This window comes from Accipiter gentilis, chromosome 7 (assembly GCF_929443795.1).
Source record: "Accipiter gentilis chromosome 7, bAccGen1.1, whole genome shotgun sequence".
NCBI classification, from domain to species: Eukaryota; Metazoa; Chordata; class Aves; order Accipitriformes; family Accipitridae; genus Astur; species Astur gentilis.
This window is the reverse complement of record NC_064886.1, coordinates 16115679-16138925: the sequence shown is the minus strand read 5'-3', so window position 1 is coordinate 16138925 and position 23247 is coordinate 16115679. Positions and strand designations below refer to the sequence as shown.

The window sequence follows — 23247 nt, the reverse complement described above, 5'->3', positions numbered from 1 at the left end:
TCCAAGGATGGGCTGGGGAGGACCCTTCCCCAGCCAGCAGCAGGATGGAATAGATTCTCCACCTGCCCTATGGGGAAAGCTCTCCTGGCATATTTCATACTGGGCTCCAGAAGTCAGAGAAACCAAAGGACACAAAGAAATTCAGAAAAAAAAGCAGAGGACCATGTAGGACCTGGTTGACTTCCAGTCCTGGGTGTGTGTCGTCTTCTGCCAGCTTGGATTCGTGCCTTGACCTGTTGGGATGGATAAGGAGGTGTTTTGTCCCACGGCGCAAGACTCAACGCTGGCTGGTTGGTGTTCTGCATGTCTGATTTATTTCACTGCAAAGGCACATAATGATGCAGATAAAAGTTATTGATCTGTCGGTGCTGGCAGCAGCTGCTGAGCTCAGCCGTGCCACTCAGTCCTGCCTGTCCCCTGTGCCACCCCAGGGTGCTGGGACACGGTGATAGGAAGTGGCGCAGGGTGCTGGGGCCCCACTGAGCCCTCAGGAGAGGACAAGGAAAAGCGATGCTGCCAAAGCAAAGGTTGAATTCATCAAGACACCCAGATCCGATCCTCTGAACTGCAAATCATGGTCAGATTTTGCATGGAAATTCAGGTGAGGTTTTGTAAGTACATTTGCGGGTGCAGTCCCATGGACTCAGGCTGTAGTGGGGGGTGTCCGGGGGCATAAGCTCATCCTGGGTTATTTTAAGGTCTATTTTCCTGCTGTCTTAAAAGGAGGCAGCTCTGGGACAGGCTGGTTCTGTTCATGTGTGGTCTCTGCCCAAGGGATGCTGGCTGGAGCTGTGAGCCCGGCGGCATTGTGGCATGTGCCACGGTGATGCGGTTACGGTCACCCTTCCTACCCTCACTTGGACCTCGGGGGCAGCCAGGCACGGGCACAGGACCTGGCACCAGGGACGCTTTTGCCAAAGCTCCGAGGCTCTGGGGAATGTGTGTGTCCTCAATTGGGTCACCTCCTGCCCACGGCCAGGGATATGCTGGAGCCAGAGGAGGACGTGGCGAGAGATTTAGGCCACTCATCAGGATGCACCGTCCACCGTGTGTCAAAGCTGTGGCTGAGCTGTCCCTGAGATGTCATTGGGACACCAGGGCTGCGGTACGGCCACAGATTTACCGCTTTTGGCTGAAGACAGATTAAGGAGGATATGTAACTCCCTTTGCTTCCTAAGCGGGGAAGAGGCCGCTCAGCTCTTGCTCTGGTGATTGCAGGCAAGAGGTGGCCGCATCCAGCTATAACCAGGAATCCCGCTCTTCCTTCTGCCAATGCTTTCAGACCGGCTGTGGGGACAAGCAGAGGAGAGGAGGGGGCTGCAGGGCAGCAGGACATGGCCAGCAGTGGCTGAGCAGACCACAGTTGTGTGGACGAGGAGCTCAGGAAATAATTAATAGCAGAGTCCGTTCCATGGATGCAGGTGTGTCTGAGCAGTCTTGGAAATCAGGTCACTTTAATCTGTTCCTGGAAGAAAAAATAGATTTAACAAATGTTTCTGAGATTAGTAGCTGTGAGGGCACTCGGAGCAGCCAGAGGCAGCTCCCGGCTGGCACCCAAGGGAGCTGAAGCTGCAGATGTAGACAGGCCCTATTTTGGGTGGGCTTTGCAGGAGGATGGGACAAATGATGGAGCATGTTGCAATGTGCACATTTGCCTCTGTTAATTTAGTGCGGGGCTGGTCCTGATTGTCACTTCTCCGGTGGCGGTGTGGGGAGGCACCTCAGAAGAGCCTCCTGGCCTTGGCGATGCTTCTGGGGGTAGTCCGGGCATGGGGACTGGGGCCAGCCAGCCCCACAGCTGCATCCAGCTCCCCTGCCCCACTTCCTGAGCTCTCAGCAGTGCTGGCCAGATGGCCAGTTCCTGACCAGTGGAGATGCCTTCTCCATCCTGCTCCGTGCAAGCCTGGATGGTATCTTGCTGTGCTCAAGGCTGACTTTCTGTAAGGAGAAAATAATCAGGATGGAGGTAGTTTTTCTTGCAATAAGCCCAATCCATGCCATCCTTTCACTGGTGCCAACCTTTGGTGTGTTGGCACCGAGGTTCTCGCTGGAAGTGCTGCATGCTAAACCCCAGGCAGCTGCTCCTCACAGCTGAATTTCTTCCTTCCTGCCCTATCTCCCACTTCCCATGCAGGGATGTAGAGATGGGTCAGCTTCTTACCTGGAAGCACTGATTTGTGAATGTCCACTGACCTCCGTGGATGTGTGGATATTTATAGCCACAGGGCTCTGGGCTGTCATTCCTAATCTGTCAGCCAGCGCGGTGCTGGCACTAACAGGGTGCCTCCTCCCAGCTCCAGGGACCTTGTGCTGTCTCTGGCCAAATCTCTGTGGCTGGATGTGGGCTGTAGCTATTGCCAAGTCACTTGCTCTTCTTTAGTTATCTCTTGGTCCAAATAGAATGTATTTATTTTATCTTAAAATTTCCCAATGCAATAGTTTGAGGGAAGCATCCGTCTCTGACTTTGGCTGCATCTGCTGAAGAAAGTTCAAATACACCCAAACACCCAGATCTAATCCTCCGGGAAAGAACTGGAAATTGCGGTCAGGTTTTGCATGGAAATTCAGGTCAGGCTTTGCAGGTGCATTTGTGGGCCCATTGGAGCGTAGGGTGGAAAGGTGCTGCCCGTGACCCTGAGGCCAATGGCCAGCCCAGCACCAGTGGCATCATCCTGGAGCATCCTTTGGGGACTGGGATCGAATGAGATCTGTCAAACCAAGCACTCAGCTCAAGCTGTCTGTGTCCTGCCTTAACCCTTTTGCCTGCAATCGTCCCCACTGCCGGGGAGCCTGGAAAATCTGCGTTTGCAGCATTATAGCAGGAGCAGCCACTCGGTCGAGGAGATGCTGCCCAGAGTCAGGGCGAAGCCTGAAAATCCCCACATGGGAGGTGGTTCTTGGGCAGCAATGCAAAAATTAATCACTTCCTGTTATGTCCAGGAGCGATGTTGACTGTGTGTGTCTGTCCATCAGGCAAACGCCCAGCAATACATTTTATGATGTGGCTTCTATGCTGCACACCTTTCTTGGGTCACAAGTCCAGTCACAGCATTTTATCTTCAGCAGGAAACCTCAGAGCTATAGATCTCCACTAACTGACTGCAGTTTGCCCAGCGATGGGTAACTTGTATTTATTGGTCTCATCTGGGTGACTTTCTCTGACCTTCTGCACGTTTCTCCTGGAAGAAGAATCGTACAAGTACCCTCCTGTGAGGATGCTCAGGTCGGACCTGGGTTTTTTCACTAGGGCCCTCTTTATCCAGGTTAACGGAATTGAGCATGAATACATGTTAACTACTAAGGAGCAGTTTCTCAGCCTGCTGTTTTCTCCAAGTGTTTGTGTATTCAAGAATATCAAAGCACTCAGAGGCTGTTTTTCCTTTAAACAGCAGCAGTAAGACTCCACAGCACTAAAGATCAAAGCACCTAGCTCTGGCATATCTCAAAAACTCTCCTCTCCCTTACATGCAGATGAGATGCAGGTGTTGGTGAGAATATTCATGCAAAGATATTCCAGGTTTAACCCTTCCCAGGTGCTGGGAGATTTGCAGAGGCTCCAGCTTGCTCTGAGGCCGGCTATGAGGAGCTCCTTGTCCTCGCTGGGTGAGTGGAGCATCTCAGCAGGCTGCTCTTAGCACAGTTTGCTGTCTGGCTTGTGCATGGGATGAGGGATATCTCCTGGGTTTCCTCCCAAAGCAAGGCATGCTGGTGGCAAGGGCAGCTGTAAATACACCATCCGCACGTCCTGGGAGCTCCAACCAGCCAGTTTTCAGCTCTGGAATTAAAGCCTTGAGCTACCGGCCAAGAAAGCTTTCCATTTGCAGCCTCGTCTCCCAGTCGCGTGAGAAACTCAGCTGCTGCTGCTTTAATTTTTCAAAGCAAATCGTTACCCTCAAGGCAGCGGCCTGAGCAGCAATCGATATCCTGCAGGTTTTGCTGGGAAATAAAACAAGCTGGAAATCAGCCCTTTGTATAAGACGGTTGCTGGTGGCTTTGTGCTGAGCGTGGCCCGTGGGCGCGAGGGGATGCTGAGCTGGTGCTCCCCGGGGACCCAAATTGCAACCCCTGCACCCTCCGCCTCCCACGGGGCTGCCTGTCTGGGCTGGGATTTGCCCCTGGGATCGGCCCCAGCAAATCATTCCATGCAGGGAAGACTCAACAGCCAAATCCCTTTGCAGCGGTGTCTCGCTCATGCTGTCGTTTGGGTAGGACTTGACGACAGTATTGATTTCTAAGCTTGTTAAACAAGCTGCACGTGCTGGAAAATGTCCCCTCTTGCTCAGTCCCCATGTGAGTAGAACGCGTGCTGATTTAACCTCTTGATCACCATGTGAAGAATAGAGATTTTTGGGGCAATCAGACTGGTCAAGACTTTTGCTGTGGATTCATATGGAAAAGGGAGCATGTGTGGCACGGAGACGGGTCCCCACAAAAACCTGCTGTCCTACAGCCCTGCACAGCCACGTCCCCAGTGCCAGTGCCGGGAAGGGACCTCAGCCCCCGGACACGGCGGGTCCGGTGGGGCAGGGGCTGATGCTCAGTCCCGGAGCATTACAGGAATGTCTCCCTGAGGCTCCTTGTGGGTTTTAAATATTATTGGTTTCCTTTCCTGTAAGAGGGAACCTTCTGCCTGCATTGACATCTTGAATCAAGGGGCAGAGCAGCATACCCAGGGTGCAGGAAAAGGATCCCGCTAAAAATGAGAGAGAGGAGAAATAATAACAAATGAACGCAAAAGGGTAAGACCCATCGTGCCCTGCGAGAGAGTCCTTGGACAGGATAACGACCAGTGGTCGTGGTCACCGCTACTTGAAAAGACCAAGAAATTATTTTGTCGGTCTGGCTCAGGGACAGCCATGGCGTCTCCGGTGTCTCGGTGAGAAGTGCCGTGGTGACCCAGCGCTGCCATCCCTGCCACCTGAGCAGCCTTTCTACTTCCATCCTGCGGGTCTGTGTGCGATTCCCGGGCTGGGGAGGGATGGGGGAGCCGCCAGCTGAAATCTGCCTGCGTATTTTGGCAGAATGGGAAGATATTCTGGGAGTTGGGCTGGGGAGTGAGCGGACACCTGCATGCTGCCGCTTGCTGCTGGGCTGGGCTTTTCTCTCCCGGTGTAAAATTTCCATTTGGAAGCTGCTGGAGAGTGAGATAAGAGCGGGGTGATGCTTCTCTGCTTCAAAGTGGAGCAGCCCACCTCTCTACGGGAGAGTGTTTCCAGGTTTCTGTGCCTGGCTGGGAATGTGGCCGCCTGCCTGGATGTCGCTATTCGCTGTGAGTTAATGATTGCAGATTGAACAAAAATCGCTGCTGGAGGCTGCACCTCCCAGGCTGAGCTGGGGTTTGGTGTCTGTTATCTCTTCATATAAAATCTGGTGTGGGGCCGTTATCCTCAGTCACCAGCTGGAGGTAAGACCCAGTGCCACTGAGCTGGGCCAGGCACCGCGTCCCTGTTGGTCCCTGTTCAGGCTTCCCGACCCATGCACGGGCACATTTTGCTGCACCCACCCCAAATGCCCTTGGAGTTGCTTATTTTGGGGGTGCAGGATTGCCTCCCCCAGCCCGCCCCGTGCATTGCTGTGGGTGCCCGAAGGAGCGAGTACGGGGCATGCACAGACCCCGGGGTTTGCAGGCACCCTCTCGCACCTCTTCCCCTTTGGCTGGCAGCTGCGACAGCCCAGGCATCTCAGCCTACGGCCGTGGGAAATGGGAAGTGGAGAGACTCTATTTTAATACGCCGCTGTGGGTTGGTGACCTAGAAAAGCAGCTCGGAGAGCAAGAGTGTGAAGTCCAACCTCCCCCGCTGCAAGCGTGGCTGCTGTGCCGCTGAGCACAGGGTGACCTATATAAAGCGATGGAAAAGGTGTCGGGGGGTACTTGTCCCCCAGCCCCGGGGCTGCAGCTCGGGACCCTTCTGTGGGCACTCCGAGCACCATTGCCCTGGGCTTCAGAGGGGATGAGAGACGGATAAATGAATAAAACCCCTAGTTTGGCAAGGATGCGGCATAGCCAGGCATGCAGGGATGCAGCGGGTGGGATGCAGGCAGGTCCCTCCGACTGCCGTGAGATGGAGTGGGTCCGTCCCAGCACTGGAGGGTGTTACCAGCAGTGACAACTGTTGTTATCGAATATATATTGGCAGTGGTGTAGTACAGCTGAAGCTCCGCGTTCATGGTTGGAAGGGGAGATAAAGCTCCTTCCTGCCCTCTTTTTAATGCATCCTATCGGAAATAATTTAAATAATTTAAAGCTTACAGGCACATGCTCTTTGCAGTCTCTAAAATAAAATGAAGCCCAGTCATTTTCAGTCCAAACCAGTAAGTTTCTGAAACGCTGTATTCAGCTGAGTGGAAGACATGCCAATTAATTAAATCAGTAAATAAGTTACACTAATCCCATTAACAAAAGACGAGCTGGAGATTAAATCTTTTATGGCACTTACTGAAAAATTAATGCAGGCAGTCTTTTAGGAAATATATTCTTTCCCTCACCTCTCCAAGGATAATAGTGCAGTTATATAGGACAGAATGTTATCAGAAATGAAAAATGAATGTAAAACTAGCACATATCATATTAAAAGAGTGTAATGAGCTGCCTACAAGATTGAGCTAGGCCTGCTGAGCTTGGAGCTGTGCATCGCTGCTGGGACCACGGGCTGAGCCCCCAGGCTGGGCTGGGGGTCTGTGTCCTGCCCGTGCCACCGCGGGGGCTGCAGGAAGGGGAGATGAGGGTGCTGGCAAGGGATTTGGGGTCCCTGTGGTTTTCCTTGGGACTTGGTGGTTCCGGGGTGAGGTGGTAAGCAGGCTGGGGAGGGGGATTTTTCTCCTGGGGTTGCCAGCACCTGGGATAGGTGGGCTGCTGAAGTCCCCTCACTACAGACACTTTCCTGTGTTCCCAGTAGGGATGGGGCCGGCGAGGGCTGGTGTGCTGCGGAGATGCGCGGGGGATGGTAAAGGGCATGCCAGCATCCGCACAAGGTGCTTTTCCTCCTCTGTTTCTCCAGCCACTGCTTCTGCAGAAGATGAGAATCCCTTGTTACCAGTTCTCAGTGCAGCTGGGTGTCCCTGTGACACCCTGGCATCCAAATCAAGCGGCAAGGGGGAAAACTTGCTTTCCTTTCCCTTTTAATTTTTATTTATTTTTATTATGGCACTTTAATCAAGGGGAAGAGCATCCCCAGGGGCTTGGCAGACCCAAAAACTCTGCTTTCTCAGGCTGCCCCAGACCAGCTTTTGGGAGCCCTAAAACACATCCTCTCCTCCCCAACAGAGACTTGGTGGGAGCGTGACCCATGGAGGTGTCATCACTGTGGCACAATGATCCCCTCCTGAGGGATTTGGTGCTCCTGGAGCTGCCTGAAGGTTTTATAACGTTGTCACAATGCGTTGATGGTGTTAGGGGTGGCGATGCCCTTCCCTGGGTCTGCGGCATGTGGCTGTAACAACCGTCACCTCTCTGCATGGAAAGCTGCTGAGAACCGGGATGCACCCATGGGTGCATGGGGAGAGGGGCTTGGCTGTGGCACACACTGTTCTTTGAAAGCTGAGCCTGCACCTCCCGGATGCCTTGACCTGCTGTTACGGTTGTTTTTTGTGTTTATGTATTTAGCGTAAACATCCCACCCAGTGCTGAGTTTAATGAGAAGAGAAGCTGCCCCATGCTTTGTTTGGTGGGATTTTATCTCCTCTGGCTTGTGCCTTGCTCGTTATTTTCTGAGCCAGCAGGAGCTTGGGCTGGAGGGGGACAAAGTTGTTAATTAAATAGTGCGGATCCGACTGCATACTGTGGAGGTCCCAAGGGAGGATCTGATGACTGGTTTTCTCCTGCTCTGGCCTAAGTCTTGGCTTGGCATTTTGTCCTCTTGAAAAAGTAGGTGCAAACTCTCTGGTCTGCAAAGTGCCGGGCACAACTGCCCCGGTTTTGGCTGCCAGGGTCTGTCCTGCTGCTCAGAGAGCTCGAGCTGGTACCCATCGCCCTCTTCTCCATCCTCCTCTCCCTCTTTTCTCCTCCACCTCTTTTTCCAAAACATAATTTACCAGTGAGGAGCTGTGCCGGGCAGCTGGTTGTGGATTTCAGGTGTCGGGCAGTGGGTCCTTTCCCATCTCTCTTGCATGTCAAATAATTAAGTCAGCACTAAAGCACTTGGGTTGAGTGCGGTGGAGAGCACGTGCTAAGGTGGTTGGCGGTGAGTTACGATGCAGCCGGCACGTGTTTCTTGCTGTCATGTCCCAGGGAGCTCCTGGGGGCATCCTTTGGGATCTGCGGCCAGGCAGGCTTGCGGGGGGAGTAGTTCGGCTTTTAGTGATTTACAGAAGCGAAAAATGCTCTCTTGGGCACCCGAGCTGCCATCAATCATTTTAATTTAACTCATGCAACCGTGCTTGGAGCTGTGGCTGCGAGGGGAGGGCTTGACGTGCTCCTGGTTTATTTTTCCTGGTATTAGAGTCAGCAACAGCAGCTGTTACTCAGCCCTGAGCTTTCGAGTGCTTGAGCTCTGAGAGTTTATAGATTTCCACTGGAATGCTTTTAATCCCAATTAAAAATGTTGAAGAAAAATTGTTTTATAAAGCTCATATTCCTTTTTCCATGGTACTGCCTGACTATGCAGATACCAGAGGGATAACCCTGGTGCTGGCTCATCGCTGCCTATCTTCTGTCCAGCACTTCAATTACGTGCAACTAATTGGGCTATAAAACAAGGGGAGAGGTTTCCTCCCAGAACAAGCAGTGGTGCAAGGGTGGCAACAGCTGAGTCAGCAGTATGGCACGTGCAGTGCTTTTGATGCTTTAATTTGCCTTTTGCAGCCGTGTTTTCAGTGCACTGCCATCAGGCTGTGCTTGTGTGGCCACGCTGCCCTGGGGGAAAGCGATCCATCCCCAGCTCCATCCCAGGCTCCATCCCTGGCACCGGCTGCAGCCAAGGACAGGAGACAGCTGAGGTGAAGCTTCTCCACCACCTCCAGGTCTGGTTCTGGTGCTGATTTGATGCCTGGAGCTGTCTGTAGCCATGAACTTGGTTTTATTCCTCAATTATTCCCATTGAAATCAGTGGGGCTGCCGATGGTAATAAACCCAAGACTGTAGATAGTGCAGGATGGAGGCTCGCTTGATGCAGCGGTGCCCCGGATGCATCCAGCCTGAGCTTCTCTGACCTTGAGCAGGGAAACGCTGCGCTACCCTAATAACCTCTGGGATTTTTGCCTCTGCACTTGAACTTGAGAGTGTGGGCAGGAGCTGCCGGTGCATGGTGCTGCAGCCGAGCGCTGTGGCCGGGCTCCATCCGAGCCTCTGGGCAGGATGGCTCTGGGGTTGAACCAAGCATTTTGCTGCATGCTGAGTTGGATCACAAGGGGAAATATAACAAATCCTTGAGAATTAGAGGGCTGGCAAATGTAAAAATAAACCTGAGAGGAAATAAATAAATAAAACTCCTGTGCTTTGATCTGCTGCAGATGTCAGACAGCCAAAATGTATTTATAATTCAACAAAAATCAAACTGCCTCTTTTATTTTAGAAGATGGGGTAAAAAAGGGGAGTGAGTACCAGGTATTCAGAACAGAGAATTGCAGGTATTGCTTTTTTTCTTTCTGGAAAGCAAGTTTTAGATCTGATTTTCAAATTTCTGCACATGCTGCTTCTTTTTGTGAATCTCCAAGGAAGGTGTCAAGACATATCAGCTTGAAAGTACTGTGCTCATCTCTCCAACTACTTTGCATAAGCGAGGCATTCTTTCACTAAATAAAAATACATAGTTGAGCCTGGAAGAGAAGATGTCCATCAAGCATCTAGATGAATGCCAATCAACATTCAACCTTGAGTGGTGGAATACTTTCGTTGCTGAAGGCAGGAACACATTCCATCCTTCAAGGATTCCTGTCTCTTCAGGGATTTCTTTTTAAATCAGAAAAAAAAGAGTAGGATTTTCATGAAAGGCTTACTTGCAACTGGTTAAAAATCTTTTATATAAAGAAATCCAGCTACAGGATTGAGAAACTTTCCTTCCCCCCTGACTCAGGCATCACATCCTTGGCTATGGCTGAGTGTTGCTCAAAGCCTGTTGGTCTCCTCCTGCTCGCAGAGGCAGCCCAGAGCCATGTCTCACCCCCTGGGCTTCATCTCGCAGCATCCTTTTTTCAAACTTTTTAATTAACTTTCTCTCCTCGGCCGCTTGTGCCAAGGTGTCAGGCCAGCTCTGATTTCCGTCCCTTCCATCCACCTCACTTCACCTGGAGAGAGATGAGGCAGGAGCAGCCGGTAGGAGAACTTCTGGAAAGTCACGAAAGCCCGAGGGTGCTGTGGTTTCCCACTGGAATATCGAGAGTAGGTAAAACCGGGCTGCTGGACCTGAGGAACTTGGCATGAAAGCACGTTGGTGAGCTGGGCTCCATCCCAGCCTGGCTCTAGCTCGCTCCCGGCTGTGAGCTGAGTACCCCACCCTCCACACGGTCCCTGCCGCAGGGGAAGGGAGGTCGGAGATGTCCGGCCAGGGGGTGGGTTCAGGCTCCTGCTCCTTTCAGTTTATGAAGCCATGGGTTCCTCAGCTCAGGAACGGGGTTCCCCCTGTGCTCTAAATCACCTGCTTTCCCAATTCCCTGCAGTAAGAGACCTGTGCTGAGCTGTGCTAAAGTCACTGTAGAGCTTGGCCGGAGGCAGCACGTTCCCCGCTTGTGCACGGGCCTCAGGTTGGTCTTGAGGCTTAATCTGGGCAAGAGCTAGCAGGTTGTAGGATCCCCTGTGCTGCTTAAACCCGAGTACAGGGTGCTGAAACCCCAGTGATGGGGAGCCCGGATGGGCAGGCAGCTCCCACAGCTTTTGGCTGATGCTGCAGGCGCTGCGTGGGGGAAGCGCCTGCCCCACTTTGGCCCCCCAAGCCGAAGGTGGGGAGATACTGGTGCAGGCAGCTGGGGGGGGGGGGGGTGGAGGGGGGCTGCGGGCAGGGCTAGGGGAGATGTCCAAAGCCCAGTATCACCCAGGTGATGTGTGTGTGTGTGTGTACAAAAACCTGTGTCCCCCAGGGCTGGGGTGGGAGAGGGTTTGGGGAGGACAAGGGATGGGACAGGGGAGAGGATGGGCAGAGGGGGAGTGCCGCTGCCTCTAACCGCCCCCCTCCCAGAAGCTCCCTGCGGGACCCGGGGGGAACCCGCCCCCCTTTGCAAAGGGGCTGCGCCCCGGGGCGGGGGCGGCTCCCCGGGGCGGGCAAGGGAGCGGGGCCGGTCCCGGCCGTGTCCCCTCCCCGCGCCGCCCCCGCACCGCTCCGCAGTGCTGCCGGCGGAGCCGCGCTGCGCCGAGCCCAGCCCAGCCCAGCCCAGCCCAGCTGAGCCCAGCCTAGCCCGCGGGGAGAGGCTGGCGGTGCCGTGGCCCCCGGCCCGGCGGGACCTCGGCCCAGGTAAGGGCGGGCGGGGGGTGTCGGGGTCTCCCACGGGGCTGGAGCCGGGCGTGGGAGCGGGGAGAGCGGCAGCCGGGGGGTGGGTGGTGATGGTGATGGTGGGGGTGTCTCGTCGCTCGTCTCCCCCGGGCTGGAGCTCCGGGGTGGGCTGGGGGGGAGTGGGGGCTGCGCTGGGGGTCCCCGCTCCGGGGGTCCCCGCTCCGGGTGGGCAAGGGTCGGGGCGGAGATCCGGGGATGCTCGGCTCAGCCAAAGGTAATTCCCCTGCTCGCCTTCCTGCGGGGAGAAGCCGGCCGGGAAAAGTTGCAGCGTCCTGGAGCTGTGCGGGTGGTGGGTGACCTCCCCACGGCCGCGTGTCCCGTGGGAAGCCAGTGGCAGTGGCCGGAGTTGGTTCCCGAGTGGCTCGGGTATGGAGCTGGCATCGCCCCATCGGCGCGTTGTGGTGGGCGGAAGGTTGCTCTGGTCGTTGCTTTTGGACTTTGCCACGTACGGGCAACTTTGGAGCGTGTTGGGCATTTTGGGGGGGGGGGGGGGGTGCTGAACCCCTAAAATTGGCTCTTGACCCTTTTCCCAGAGTGTGAACAGGGAGAGCTGCGATAGCAGCGGGAGCTGAGCCCCTTCCCTGGGCATCTGGCAGAGGTGGGATGCAGAGACCGTCCTGGCCCCGGAGTGAAAAGCGTGCTGCGAGGGTGCTTTGGGTTTTCTGCTCCCTGTTAGGGCTCTGAAAGAGCATCGCTGCCCAGCTCAGGGGCTTGAGCAGGTGTCTTCTCCGCTCCTTTTCCAGGACAGACTAAAGTGTTGCAAAAAGCATTTAAAGCTATTCAGAATCATAGCCTGAAACCTCCTGGAAGCAAAACCAGCCACCTCGGAAAATAGGCTGAGGCTGCTAATGCTGCTGTTCCCAGGGACAGGTTGTTTCAGAGAGGGGACCTGATTATCTTTCTTGCTGGTGTCTTTCTATTAATTCTGATTTTGGGTATAAACTGGAGCAGCAATTTGTCTTTGAGTGATTAACGCTTCTTCATCTCGCTGCTAAAAAGCTTTAAGCAAGGCGGCTGCCCTGAACATGGCTCTGCTTTGGGCTTGGTCTATGCTACATGGCTCCTGGGATCTAAAAAGTGTGTGTCGATCAGCCTGATACTCCCCCCTTCTCAGGAGGCTGCAATAAAAAAAAGATAATACAGGGCTTCAAAACATGGACAGTTGGCTCCAGGGATGCAAAGATGATAACAGATGAACCATTTGCTTTAATTACTGGTATCAAAAGCCCAGGCTGCATCTTAGCCTGAAAATAAATATTGTTAATGTTGTGATACTGGGCTTTATTTGATGATGCATCATTCGTGTGGTAGGGATTTAGTGAGCTGCTCGCTTTTGCTGTAGGGGCTGACTCAGGAGATCTGCATTCAACCCTTCCATGGGGATCAGCCTGGGGTCCGTGGAGCCATGGGTCTGAGCCCTGCATGCTGAACTGGGGATTGCCCTAGAATCCTGTGGACACTTTACTGGGTATCCCCCTGGAGAGTAGTGTTGGGTGGGCGATGCTTGACCGCAGGAGCCCTGCAGCCGAGCGGGCGCCAGCCGCCTCTGGCAGAACTGTGCTGTATCCAGGCGATGCGGTGGGAGCTGTTTGCCATCACCTGTGTGCATGGTTTGCGGGATGGGCTTCCAGTGAAGCCCCCCCTGCATCAGACCCACCAACCCTGTTAGGAGCAACCCACCTGGGTGCAAATACCATCCCCTGCTTGGCCCTGGCTCCAGCCTGCTGATCTTCTTTCTCCTTCTTCATGGTCTTGCTTTTGCACTGCCCTGACTCCCAAGGAGAGTCAAAAAGCATGCTGAATGTAGAAAAAGCATATTTTTTGTGTGTGGAGCACTCCTTGCAGTGAGAGTGAAACCCGGGAGCGCATTGTGGGACTATGTTGTATCTCCGTGGCCGCGTGGGTACGTGTGTGCTGGTGTTAAATGCTCCCTGGTATCGGAAAGGGCAAGGGGAGGAAAACTGCTGAGGAAGGGTGAGGGGACTTGCAGCTCCGGAGTCTCTCTTTGTGCTTAAGTTTTGAGGGGCTTTCTCTGGAATCTGAAAACAAGGTGGCCCTCTTTATCTGCCACAGGTCTTGGGGGCTGTGCTGGCAGTGGTGACCCCCTCTGCCTGCTTGCCAGAGCTCTGGTGGCCCTGGCCCCATGCCCTCCTCCTGCCTGCAGACAGGTGACCATGTCACTGCAGTCATTGCCAATTAGTGATAATGAATCACTCCAGGTGGTCCCAGGTGAGCACTCAAGGTCTGGGTAGGGTGGAAGGCTCTGCTCCCCAAGGCGGTGACCTCAAGGCCAGCCTGATTAATTCCCCCATCCTCATTAAGCTGGAGACTGGGGAGTGGCTGAGGGTAACGACCGTGATGATTTATAACATTCATGTGCTGGAAGATGCCCTGGCTCTGTCCCTGTCCGTACCTGCACAGGTCTGAGCAGCATCGCTCTCCTCTGGCCCCGGGACGTGGGTATGGGCTCTCCTGTTTGGGTCTGATGTGTTGGTGATGTGGGGGCAGGTCCAGCTGCATGAAACCAGACGCTTAATGTGGGGGTGTGGGAAGAGAAAGGAGCTGCATATGGTGACTGGGGAAGCTAGGAGCCCAGCATCTCCCAGGGTGGTGCAGATGCCGAGCTGGGCGGCTGCGTGCTCCTCTCTGCTGGTGGCTGGGCTCCCCGTGGCTCTCAGGCTGCGGTGCCGGGGGGACCCCCTCTGCACAGACCTGTCATGGGGTCCCTGGCTCCGTGTGGCTCCTCTGCCCCAGCCTGTCCGTGGCTGGGCATCCCTGCTGCCCCGAGGAGGGCGGATTTGCAGCCCTGAGCATCCTTCACCCAGGGTCGTGGTCTGGGGATGGGGTGTGTGTCACCTCCAGCTATCGCTCCCACGGCACAGCGCAACACTGTGGTCCTTGACCACCACTGGCACATCTTGTGGGGACTGCCTTTGGGAAACCACCCCCGGACAGCGAGCAGGACCTGCACCCCTGAGCATGCTTTCCATCGCTGGGCCGGCAGCTACTTCCCAGCCTTTTCACATCGCTAAACTTCCCTCAGCTATTGCCGCTCTTGTTGTGTGGGGGTCCCTGCGCTGGCATCCCTGATGAGGCTGGTTCATCCTGGCATCTCCAGCCATGTGCCCCATCCCTGGCAGTGCCCGCATCGAGGGTGGCGTGCCGGATCGGTGTGCCAGAGCGGTGCAGCGATCTGTTGCTAAGCAGCCTTTGGAGCAGCTCTGCCGCGGCAAGAGGAGTGATGGCAACGCCGCCGCTGCATTTAATAGCACTGGGTAGGTTTGGGGTGTGCTTGGGCATCACCTGGCTGGAGACCCCCAGCTCCAGCAGCCATGGGTAAGTCATATAAACCCAGAAGTGATTTTTCTTTTTTCCACCATTGTCTTTCTGGCAATTAATCAATGGGAGTAAATCCTCATGACAGCATCGTAACAGTGTTTGGTTTGTGAAGGAACTGCTGGAGGAAATGTCAAGGTGCTGCTTAAATAAAATTGACTGTGCGCTGCTGCTCAGCTGCCTTGGGATGGATCTTTGTCTGGAGGAGGACAATGAGCTGGGAATTAAGGGGAAGGGGGAAAAAAGGCATCTCTTGACACCTTATGTGAATTTAAAGGCAGCAGAGGCATTGGCCAAACCAAAGGCATTGGCATTCAGGAGCTCTGCTGGCCCTCTTGCTCTGGACTGGGCTGTGGTGGGGTCCTGCATGCCGCATGGGTGAATGCCCCATGCCGTCAAGCAGCGTGCCAGGTCGTGGCAGTCCCGTCCTGGTGTGCCGTGGGGCTGGGGCTGGGTGGATGGATGCTGCGGGCAGGTTGCTGCTGGGTGGGCTCATTGGGGCACCAGAGGATAGCCGGGACTTTCATTGCATTTCTTGTACGCCTCTGATCTGTGGATCACTGTCACCCATGGACTGCAGCAATGACCATCGGTTACCTGCGGGGCCACGTTTAGCCTTAATTAACATGTGCCAAGCTGGCCCAGGAAGTGGTGGGGCCTCGCTTCCCTGTAAGGGTCTTGCGTGGGGCCAAAGGATGCAATGACCCCGGTTTTAGGACTCACTGGTTCTGGGTCTTTCCCGAAAGCTGAATTTCCAGGACTCCTGGCCCTCACTTTGCTTCAGCATGGGTCAGAGGGCTCTGCACCTCACGGTCTGATCCCATCTCACACCGGAGCAGCGTTGCCAGGTGGTTGGGTTGCGGGGGTCCCCATGGGAGCACAGGCAGCTCATGCTGCTGCGGCTGTGGGTCGCTCGGTGCTTTGCCTGGAGTCACAGGGTGACTGTCCTGCTGTCCTGTGCCCCAGTGCCAGACCTGTCCAGGTTTCCGTGGGCGGCTCCAGGCCAAGCAGCTTCAGTTTGCCACTTACACGTGTTTCTGCCAGCTGAGATCTGCCTCTCTTCCTTCTTTTTTTAAAGGAAGGTCTCAAACATAGGCTGTTTCCTGAAGCGCCATCCATAAAGCAGCTTGCTCAATTTTGCCTGAACTTTCTAAACCGATTTGTATCCGAGATGAGACAAAGCGCGGATGCTGGCTGCCCGGGGATGATGGGATTTGAGGGAGTTTCGGTCCGTGGGACCCTACGGGGCTGGGCTGCCCTCCTGCCCCTCCATCTGGTCTGCTGATTATTTTGCAGCATTGTACAGCTGGTTCAGCAGCTGTTTTGGGGCTATTTACACCTTTTTCCCCCCCTCTGCAGGTAAATCCAGTAGTACCAAATCCTGCCTAACCCTGGGAGAGTAGTGAGCACACCGCTGCCTACTCAGGTGGCTCTCTGTGGCCCCTATAGCTGTGCACATATGCCATAGGGGATGCCGTGGGGTGTGCATGGCTCCTGCATTGGGCAAACTCTTTTTCCTGGGAGAGGAAGAGCCCAGGTGTTGCGAGATGCTCGGGGCACAGCCGGATTCAGGGTGCACAGTGTCTGTACCAGGTCTCCGGTTGGGATCTGGGATCCCCTGTGGTTTGCACAGCTCTTCTGGGTGCCAGGCACTGGCCCTGGTACTGGGGCATGGAGAAGGGCAGGATCTGGCCCTGATGGACTTGTAGGATGGCGACAAATGTCACTGCTAACTGGGAGAGAGCTCCAGCTAAAAACAGTGTTTGGGGACACATGTGCAAGCTGAGCAATGGGGAGGCACGATTCCTGTCCTGGGGCTGCTGGTGCATTTCAGCTTCTGCATTTTCTCTTCTGACCGCTCAGCTTGGGGGGTTCCTAGTGGGTCCTTGTCACCCAAAAATGCTCACCCCTTCTACTTGGGCATGGGGCTGGGGAGCCCCATCAGGGAATTGCATGTCATACACTATTTTTCCCTCCCAATGCCCAGCTCCACCATCCAGCTGGGGAGCATAAATCAGCTCCTGTACCTGGGCTCGCCTCAGAGTTGGCATGAAAACCCTGTCAGCCTGACGGAGGACGGTGTTTGGATCCGTTTTAGTTCAAAACCTCCTGTTTGGTGATGACACGCAGAAATAATCTCTCACTTGGCATCCGGGCAGCAGTTTGGGTTATTCGTTTGGGGTCTGGCTGCTGGCGGTGAATAACAAGCCGCTGCCGATGCTCTGTCTGCAAGTGTGTTTCACCGAGTGAATGGACTGGCTCTAAAACCTGCCCTTTCAAACCAGATTAATCGCATTAGGCTTTGTCAATGCAAAAATTACCTCATCATTGGCACTGGCAGGTGGTGTAGAGCAGCAGACTTATTCAATATTTAAGAAAGCTGCATTGCAGAGCTGAGAAGGCTGGAGAAATAGGTTGCCTGTGTCAGTGTCTTTGCTGGTGGAGATGATCGCTGCAGGCACTGCCAAGTGTGAAATGTTGAGCTCACTGTAAAAACCTGATTATTGCACTGGGAGTCTTTAAAATACCGAATTTTCTGTGTTCTACCCCAGTACGTTATTTCCAGATGGCTAAACCAGTGTGTTTGGGCAGCCCTGTAATGGTCTCTCTTTGCAGATGCCCAGTTGGTGGTGGCAGTGTGGGTACCTCCGCTGGCTTCGGGTCCTGCCCAGGGCACCAGCAGCCCCGTGTCCCTCCTGGTGCCCACGGAGCACCCATGGGGCTCTTGCTGCCTTTCCCTGCCTACCCAGGGCTGCTGGAGGGTGAGGGGGACCTGCCGGTTGCTGACACTGCATCTGCTGGATTTTGGGTGCTGGCGGTGGGCCCATGAACGGGCACCTCTTGGCTCAGAGTGACCAGCGTCTGCGCGCGGGATGACAGCGCCAGCGGCTTGAGGAGAGGCAGAGTGATTCACGGAAGGCGTTCAATCCCTTTTTATTAAGGCATGATCAAATTCATGGGCTCCATCATACAGAAGTAATGGAGCGGCGTGATTAGAGTCATGTGGCTCTTCCTTAAGGCCAGAAATTAAGACCTCGCTTCTATTCCTGGCTCTGCCTAGGACGTGCCACGTTTGTGCCGGCGGGCGCTGCCGCCTCGCTCCTCCCGACCTCTGCTTGCAATCGGGGAATCTCGAGCAGCTGGCGCCACGCGGGGACGAGGGGGCTCCTCCCATCCCCCTTGATGGCAGACCCGGGGGGAGCAGGTCCCAGGACCCTTTGGGGACAGCCAAACCCTGGAAGGTCTTGGCATCATCCTAGGATGGGATATTTCCATTTCATTAACTAAATGCTGCTGCATCCTATTGATCATGACTTGGATTGCCACATCCTTTTGTTTGTGAGCAAGGATTTGGTGGGGGGAAAAAACCACCGTAAGCTGTTATTTTGTTCTTTACTGCGCACTAAAAATGCAGAACCAAGCGTTAGGACAAGCAAGAGTAGTTGCTGGAAGTAATGCAAAGTAGATCTTCAAAATCTATTATTTATAGGCAGAGGGAAAGGCTTGTGTATTCCTCCAGGAGCTGTCCCCTGGCTCTTCTCCATCCTCAACAAAGCGAAACACCCGTGGCCTCTCTATTATTAGCAGAAAGTTCTAGTTGGGGGAAGGAGTTCTCCCTCCCTGCCAATTGAAGTGCTGGTTCTTGCTCTACCCTCTTTGCTAGGAAAAAACAGATTTTCCCCTATTCTTTGTGGGGCCGGGGCAGCCGCTCCTGCTCCGTGTGACCTTGGGCAAATCCCTTACCCACCCACCTCTCCCCCAGAATGGGTGCCAGCAGCACGGTGCTGTCCTTCCTCCTGTGGCACCCCATTAAATCTGTGTCCAGCCCTGCGAGAACCCCCACCCCGCTCCCGGCTGTGATGGGACCCTACATCCCTGGCAGGAGTTTGCTGCTGCAGTGCAGATTGTGGAGCTGGCAGTGGGGACTTAAATGAACAATTTGCTTATTTAACTGACCTTGTCAATCAGAGCCTTCTGGTTTGGCACAGGAATGGTCGCTGTATGAAACCAGTGGAGCACTAATTACCCCATGTGCTTAATTTCTTTTTTTTTTTTTTTTTTTTTTTATGTTTGTGTGTATTTTTGGAAGGTATCAGTGAAGCAAAGGTGAGCCTCAAATCTCTGCTGACTCTTCAGGGAGTGAGGGAGAAATGCCTGTAATATTGCAGAGCGGAAAGTGGAGGATAGGAATTATGTTTGTCCCCCTTTCTGGGAAAGTTGCACATTTTTTCATGGCTCAGAGTTTGTGATTTTTAGTAGGGTAGTTTTGCAAGCTCCTGTTTTCCATCTTCTCCTTGGGACAATCTCCCCAGTGCCTCTGTCGGAGTTTGGCTGAGAGCTGGAGTTGCTTTGTGCCCTGCAAAAGTGCATTTGCTGGGTTTGGGCTGAGTTCTGGTCCTGCTGGGGCCCCCTGGCAGCTCTGGGATGCTGGCTTCCGTGCTGGGACCCTGCAGGATGTGGGTGGTTGAACGGTCCCTTCCAGCCAGGGAGGAATCTGGGACAGTATCTTCCCAGGGCAGCAGGTTTGGGAGGATGAACAGTCCACGGACTGGGAGTAGTCTCGTTGCCCGTGGGCCGGGCTCTGCAAAGGGGTTTGGGGTTTTGTGGAGGGTTTTTTTTTTTTTTTTTTTTTTTTTTTTTTTTTTTTTTTTTTGTTGGTCTGCTGCAGACAGGAGGAAGCAAATTCAAATGCAGGTGCTGCGAGCAATGCAGGTGGGAGGCTGCTGCCGTGGGGGGATCCCAGTGGGTACTCCATGCCGGCTCTGCTTCCAGAGAGGAGATGGGCAGGGGAGAAAAACCTGCGGATAGGAAAAAGTTGAGCTAACAGAAACTTTCCCCATTGGCAGGGGGTCCTAACAAAGTGGGGATTTGTATCCTTGGTGCCTTGCGCTTTCATTAGCGCTGCAGCAAAGCCAAGCCCTTCGTGGATGGATTGCCTTCTCTTTTATTTCCACCTTAGTGACTGTAAAGGGAGGCTCAACCCGAGTTTTTCCCTTTGCAAGCGATATCTCGTGGGCGATGCCATCCACAGACCCATGAGCTGCACCCTTTGCTCTTGGGGACCATCCCAAGAGTGGTCCAGGTGTGGTAGTGGCTCCCAGCGTAATCACAGCATCCCACAGGCTGGGCAGGGGGATGGATCCTGCCCTGCCCTTGGCTGGGGGACACTGCTCTGCCTGTGGTGTTCATCCTGTGTAAAAGCACTGTTTTTCCCCCAGAAGAGACAATGGGATGGATGGGTCTGTCCCTGTGCCGTGGATGATGTGGGTTGGTGTCAGCTTGGGCTTTGCCATCCGGTCCCTGTCACCACGCAGTGAGTAGGGGCAGTGGGTGGAGGGTAAAACACTCCCAGAAAATGGCAATAAACTAGCACTCAGGCTCTGAATTTTACATCAAATTGTTTTTTGATAAAAGCTGTCAGTTTTGCTGAAAGGAGAAAGGTTTGAAGAGGTCCCTTTCATGATGAATCTTTTGGAGATGAGTAGACAGAATATTGTGTTCGGGTCCTGCTGCCACATCCTCCTTCAGTGCCTCTCCCAGTTTCATTTGGCAAAAAACTTTAGTAAATAAAAATGCAAAAGGAGGAGTTTTGTCCAGGGGGAATGTGGTTTGGGGGAGGACAGCGAGACATGCTGAGGATTGGGGAGAAAATTTCCTAGTTTGTAGATTTTTCTCTGAAACGGAAACATCCCCTTCCCTCCCGGCTCTGAAGCCTCATAATTAATGTGAGGTCGGGTATCTCATTAATTACATCCGCGCCGAGCGTGGCTGCATTGCCCTCCTGGGAGGGTGGTGGTTATAGGCTCCTGCATCTCGTGCGTGATATTGAGGCAGTGACTGAAGTGACATTCCTGTTCCTCTCCCTGCTCTCACTCCTTCCTCTTAATGCCAAAAATAAAGCCCTGCCTGGTGTGATTTTGTGGGTTTTTTTTTTTTTTTTGGTGTTTCTCTCCCCCCCCCCCCCCCCCTCCCCCCCCCGCAGCCTGGCTGAAAGCACCGGGTTACCTTTGTTGACATCGCTGCTACCTGAGAGCACAGGCAGACGAGCAAAGTGATTGAATTCCCCGGCGTGCCGCGTCGGCGCTCATCGGCGGAGCACTGGTGTGCCCAAACTCGCTCCGCTTGTCCTCGCGTCCTCTCGGCAGCCAGCAATGACTGACGCGGTGGTGGGTGGCAGCTCTGACCGGTGGATGTGCCCCGGCGACAGGACCATGTCTCTCCGGGCCAGGTATGAGAAGGGGTCTGGGGTCCCTGGGGGGTGGGAGGCGATGCGGGTGCAGTCGCCCCAGTTCTTTCTCTGGGGGGCATTGGGAATTGGGTTTGCGCCGGTTGGCTGGGAATGTTTTGCCACGTTGCCTCCTAAACCCCCTGAGAAAGGTGGTGGGGACAGACCCATGGGTGTGCACTCACCCCGGTGCCCATGAGGAGCCCTGTCTGTCTGTCCTGATGCCCTCCAATGCTACTGCCGTGTAGGGTGATGCTGCATCCCACCGCATGGCAGATCTCCATCCCGGCTGGATGGTTGGTGGCAGCACCCATGGATGGGTGCTGGTTTTGGGTGCCCGGACGATGTAGGGGCTGGGCAAAGCTTGTGTTTGGAGCTGCTCCGCATTGCTTTGGAGGAGCAGCAGGGGTCCATGGAGAGAGACAAGCTGTCAGGGACCGTCACCCCCAAGGCAGGGAGAGTGCTGGCTGTGCCTGGGCTGAGCTGTCCTCATCCCTTCTCTCACCTAATCCTTGTTCCCTCTCTTTCTCTGTCCCTCCTAGCAGCGAGAAGGAGCAGTAAGTATTTCACTTGCTTTTTTTGGCCTGTTGCTCTTTACCTGCTACTCTGATGGTCTTGAGAGAACAGGAAGAACCTTGGTCTGGATGCAAGAAAAAAGGCAAATAATTTTGGGAAGCACTGCAGATGATTTTAATGAATTTAAGGTTTAAGACTGTGCGGGTCTGCTCAGCCCAGGGGCAAAAGACCCAAGATGAGCAGGAAGATGAGGGGAGGAGGGACATTTGCCTTTTGCATCCTTCGTTAGTGTTACCCCTCTGCCACCTGCTAATTTGCAAGGCTGAGTGGCAGATGTTACTGTGTCATCAGGTTAGAGCTGCCTGATGCCCAGGCTATGCTTGCTGTGCGAAAGGATCTTTGGAAATGAGGTTAGGAGAGGAGAAACTCCCATATCTGATAAAATGTACCCAAAACCCACCTACTCCTGCAGCCATCACACCGGTACCACAACTCGCTGGCAAACCTGGTGTTACATGGCGGAGGGTGCAAAATTAACTGTGTCGGTTGATGCTTAACGTGGAAATAATATTTTTGAAAAGGCAATCAGTTTTCTCCCTAGGAAACAAGTGTTTCCATATGACCCCTGCCCCCCCCCCCCCAAATGGAAATAAGAGCTTCCACCTGGAGGGTGGGGGCTATTTGCAGGCTTCCTGCTAGAAGAGAGCTTGGAGGATGGGGAGGTCTCGTACTCCTCCTTCCTGTGCTTGGGAATTGGTGCCTGGCTGTTGCCTCCACACACGTGTGGTTGCACGCACGCATGTGCACGCACATGCATGATCTCTGGACGAAGCCCTGGCCTGCCCCTCTCCCCACAGGCTCCCCGCTGGCTGGGCAGCACGGGGCGGCCAGCCTGACCGGCAGCGCAAGAGCGAGGAACTGACAGACGAGGAGAAGGAGATCATCAACCGAGTCATCGCCCGGGCCGAGAAGATGGAGGAGATGGAGCAGGAGCGCATCGGGTAAGGCGGTGGTGGCGGCGGCGGCATGGGCACCACCGCGCCAGCGGGATGGGAGGGACCCCGAGCCTTGCCAGTGCCCGTGGTGGGAAAGCGCTCGCTTGGCTGCTTTCCTGGCCAGCAGCTACTGCACTGCAGTGTTTCTCCTGAAAGGGAGCCTGTGGGGGATCTTTTTGAGCTGGCGTTGGTCCTTGGCCAGGAGGAACCTGTAAGCAGGGGAGGGAGCTGCTTGGTGTGCTGTTGTCGCTCAGCGTGCTGCTGCGTTCTGGACCAAGACTTTATAGTCTCATCAATTTTATTTTATTTCTTTTTTTCCTTCCAGAAGGGATTATTAATAACATCTCATTTTGGGGGAGTGAAGCTGCTGCTGCTGCTCGCCCAGTCCCGAGCACCCGTGAGCGCGGGCAGAGCCATGGCTCACCAAAAGGTGTTTTGTCTTGTTTCGGGAACACGGATGGATCCATCATCCCCTCCAGCTGCGTGTCCCGGTGGTTAATCCCTCCTGCTACCCAGAAATGAGATGTCTGTGAAGCTGAATAGGTCTGAGTGATGCCCAGCCATGGGGCTGGCCATGTGTTGGGACCAGCTCCTGGGGGGACTGGGGTGACTGGCGCTGCCCTGACTGAATCTGTGGTGGGGTCCCCACAATCGCTGGTGGGTGCTGGGAGCATCCCTGGTGCCAGTGCACCCGGTGTGGAGCAGAGGGCCAGAAGTGCCTGTGTTGGCTTTTACTGCATCTCTACCCTGCCTG

At 54.4% G+C, this 23247-nt stretch overlaps 2 protein-coding genes across 5 annotated transcripts in view; both read left to right on the top strand.

Moving 5' to 3' along the window:
- Positions 1-530: 530 nt before the first annotated feature.
- The window catches only part of RPH3A (rabphilin 3A), a 45702-nt gene continuing 22985 nt past the window's right edge, over positions 531-23247 (top strand). For 2 of the 4 annotated variants that reach the window (XM_049806200.1, XM_049806197.1), the window contains exons 1-4: positions 11183-11381; positions 20740-20985; positions 21525-21539; positions 22356-22499. In XM_049806200.1, coding sequence (XP_049662157.1) covers positions 20909-20985; positions 21525-21539; positions 22356-22499 — 236 coding nt within the window. In that variant the 5' untranslated portion in view covers positions 11183-11381; positions 20740-20908. Of the gene's footprint in view, positions 602-11182; positions 11382-20739; positions 20998-21524; positions 21540-22355; positions 22500-23247 lie in introns of those variants that run through there. The other 2 variants (XM_049806198.1, XM_049806199.1) reach the window with 2 other exon arrangements.
- The window catches only part of WSCD2 (WSC domain containing 2), a 77382-nt gene continuing 77301 nt past the window's right edge, over positions 23167-23247 (top strand). Inside the window, exon 1 of the mRNA XM_049806206.1 lies at positions 23167-23172. The gene's annotated coding sequence lies outside the window, so the exon portion shown is untranslated. The remainder of the gene's footprint in view (positions 23173-23247) is intronic.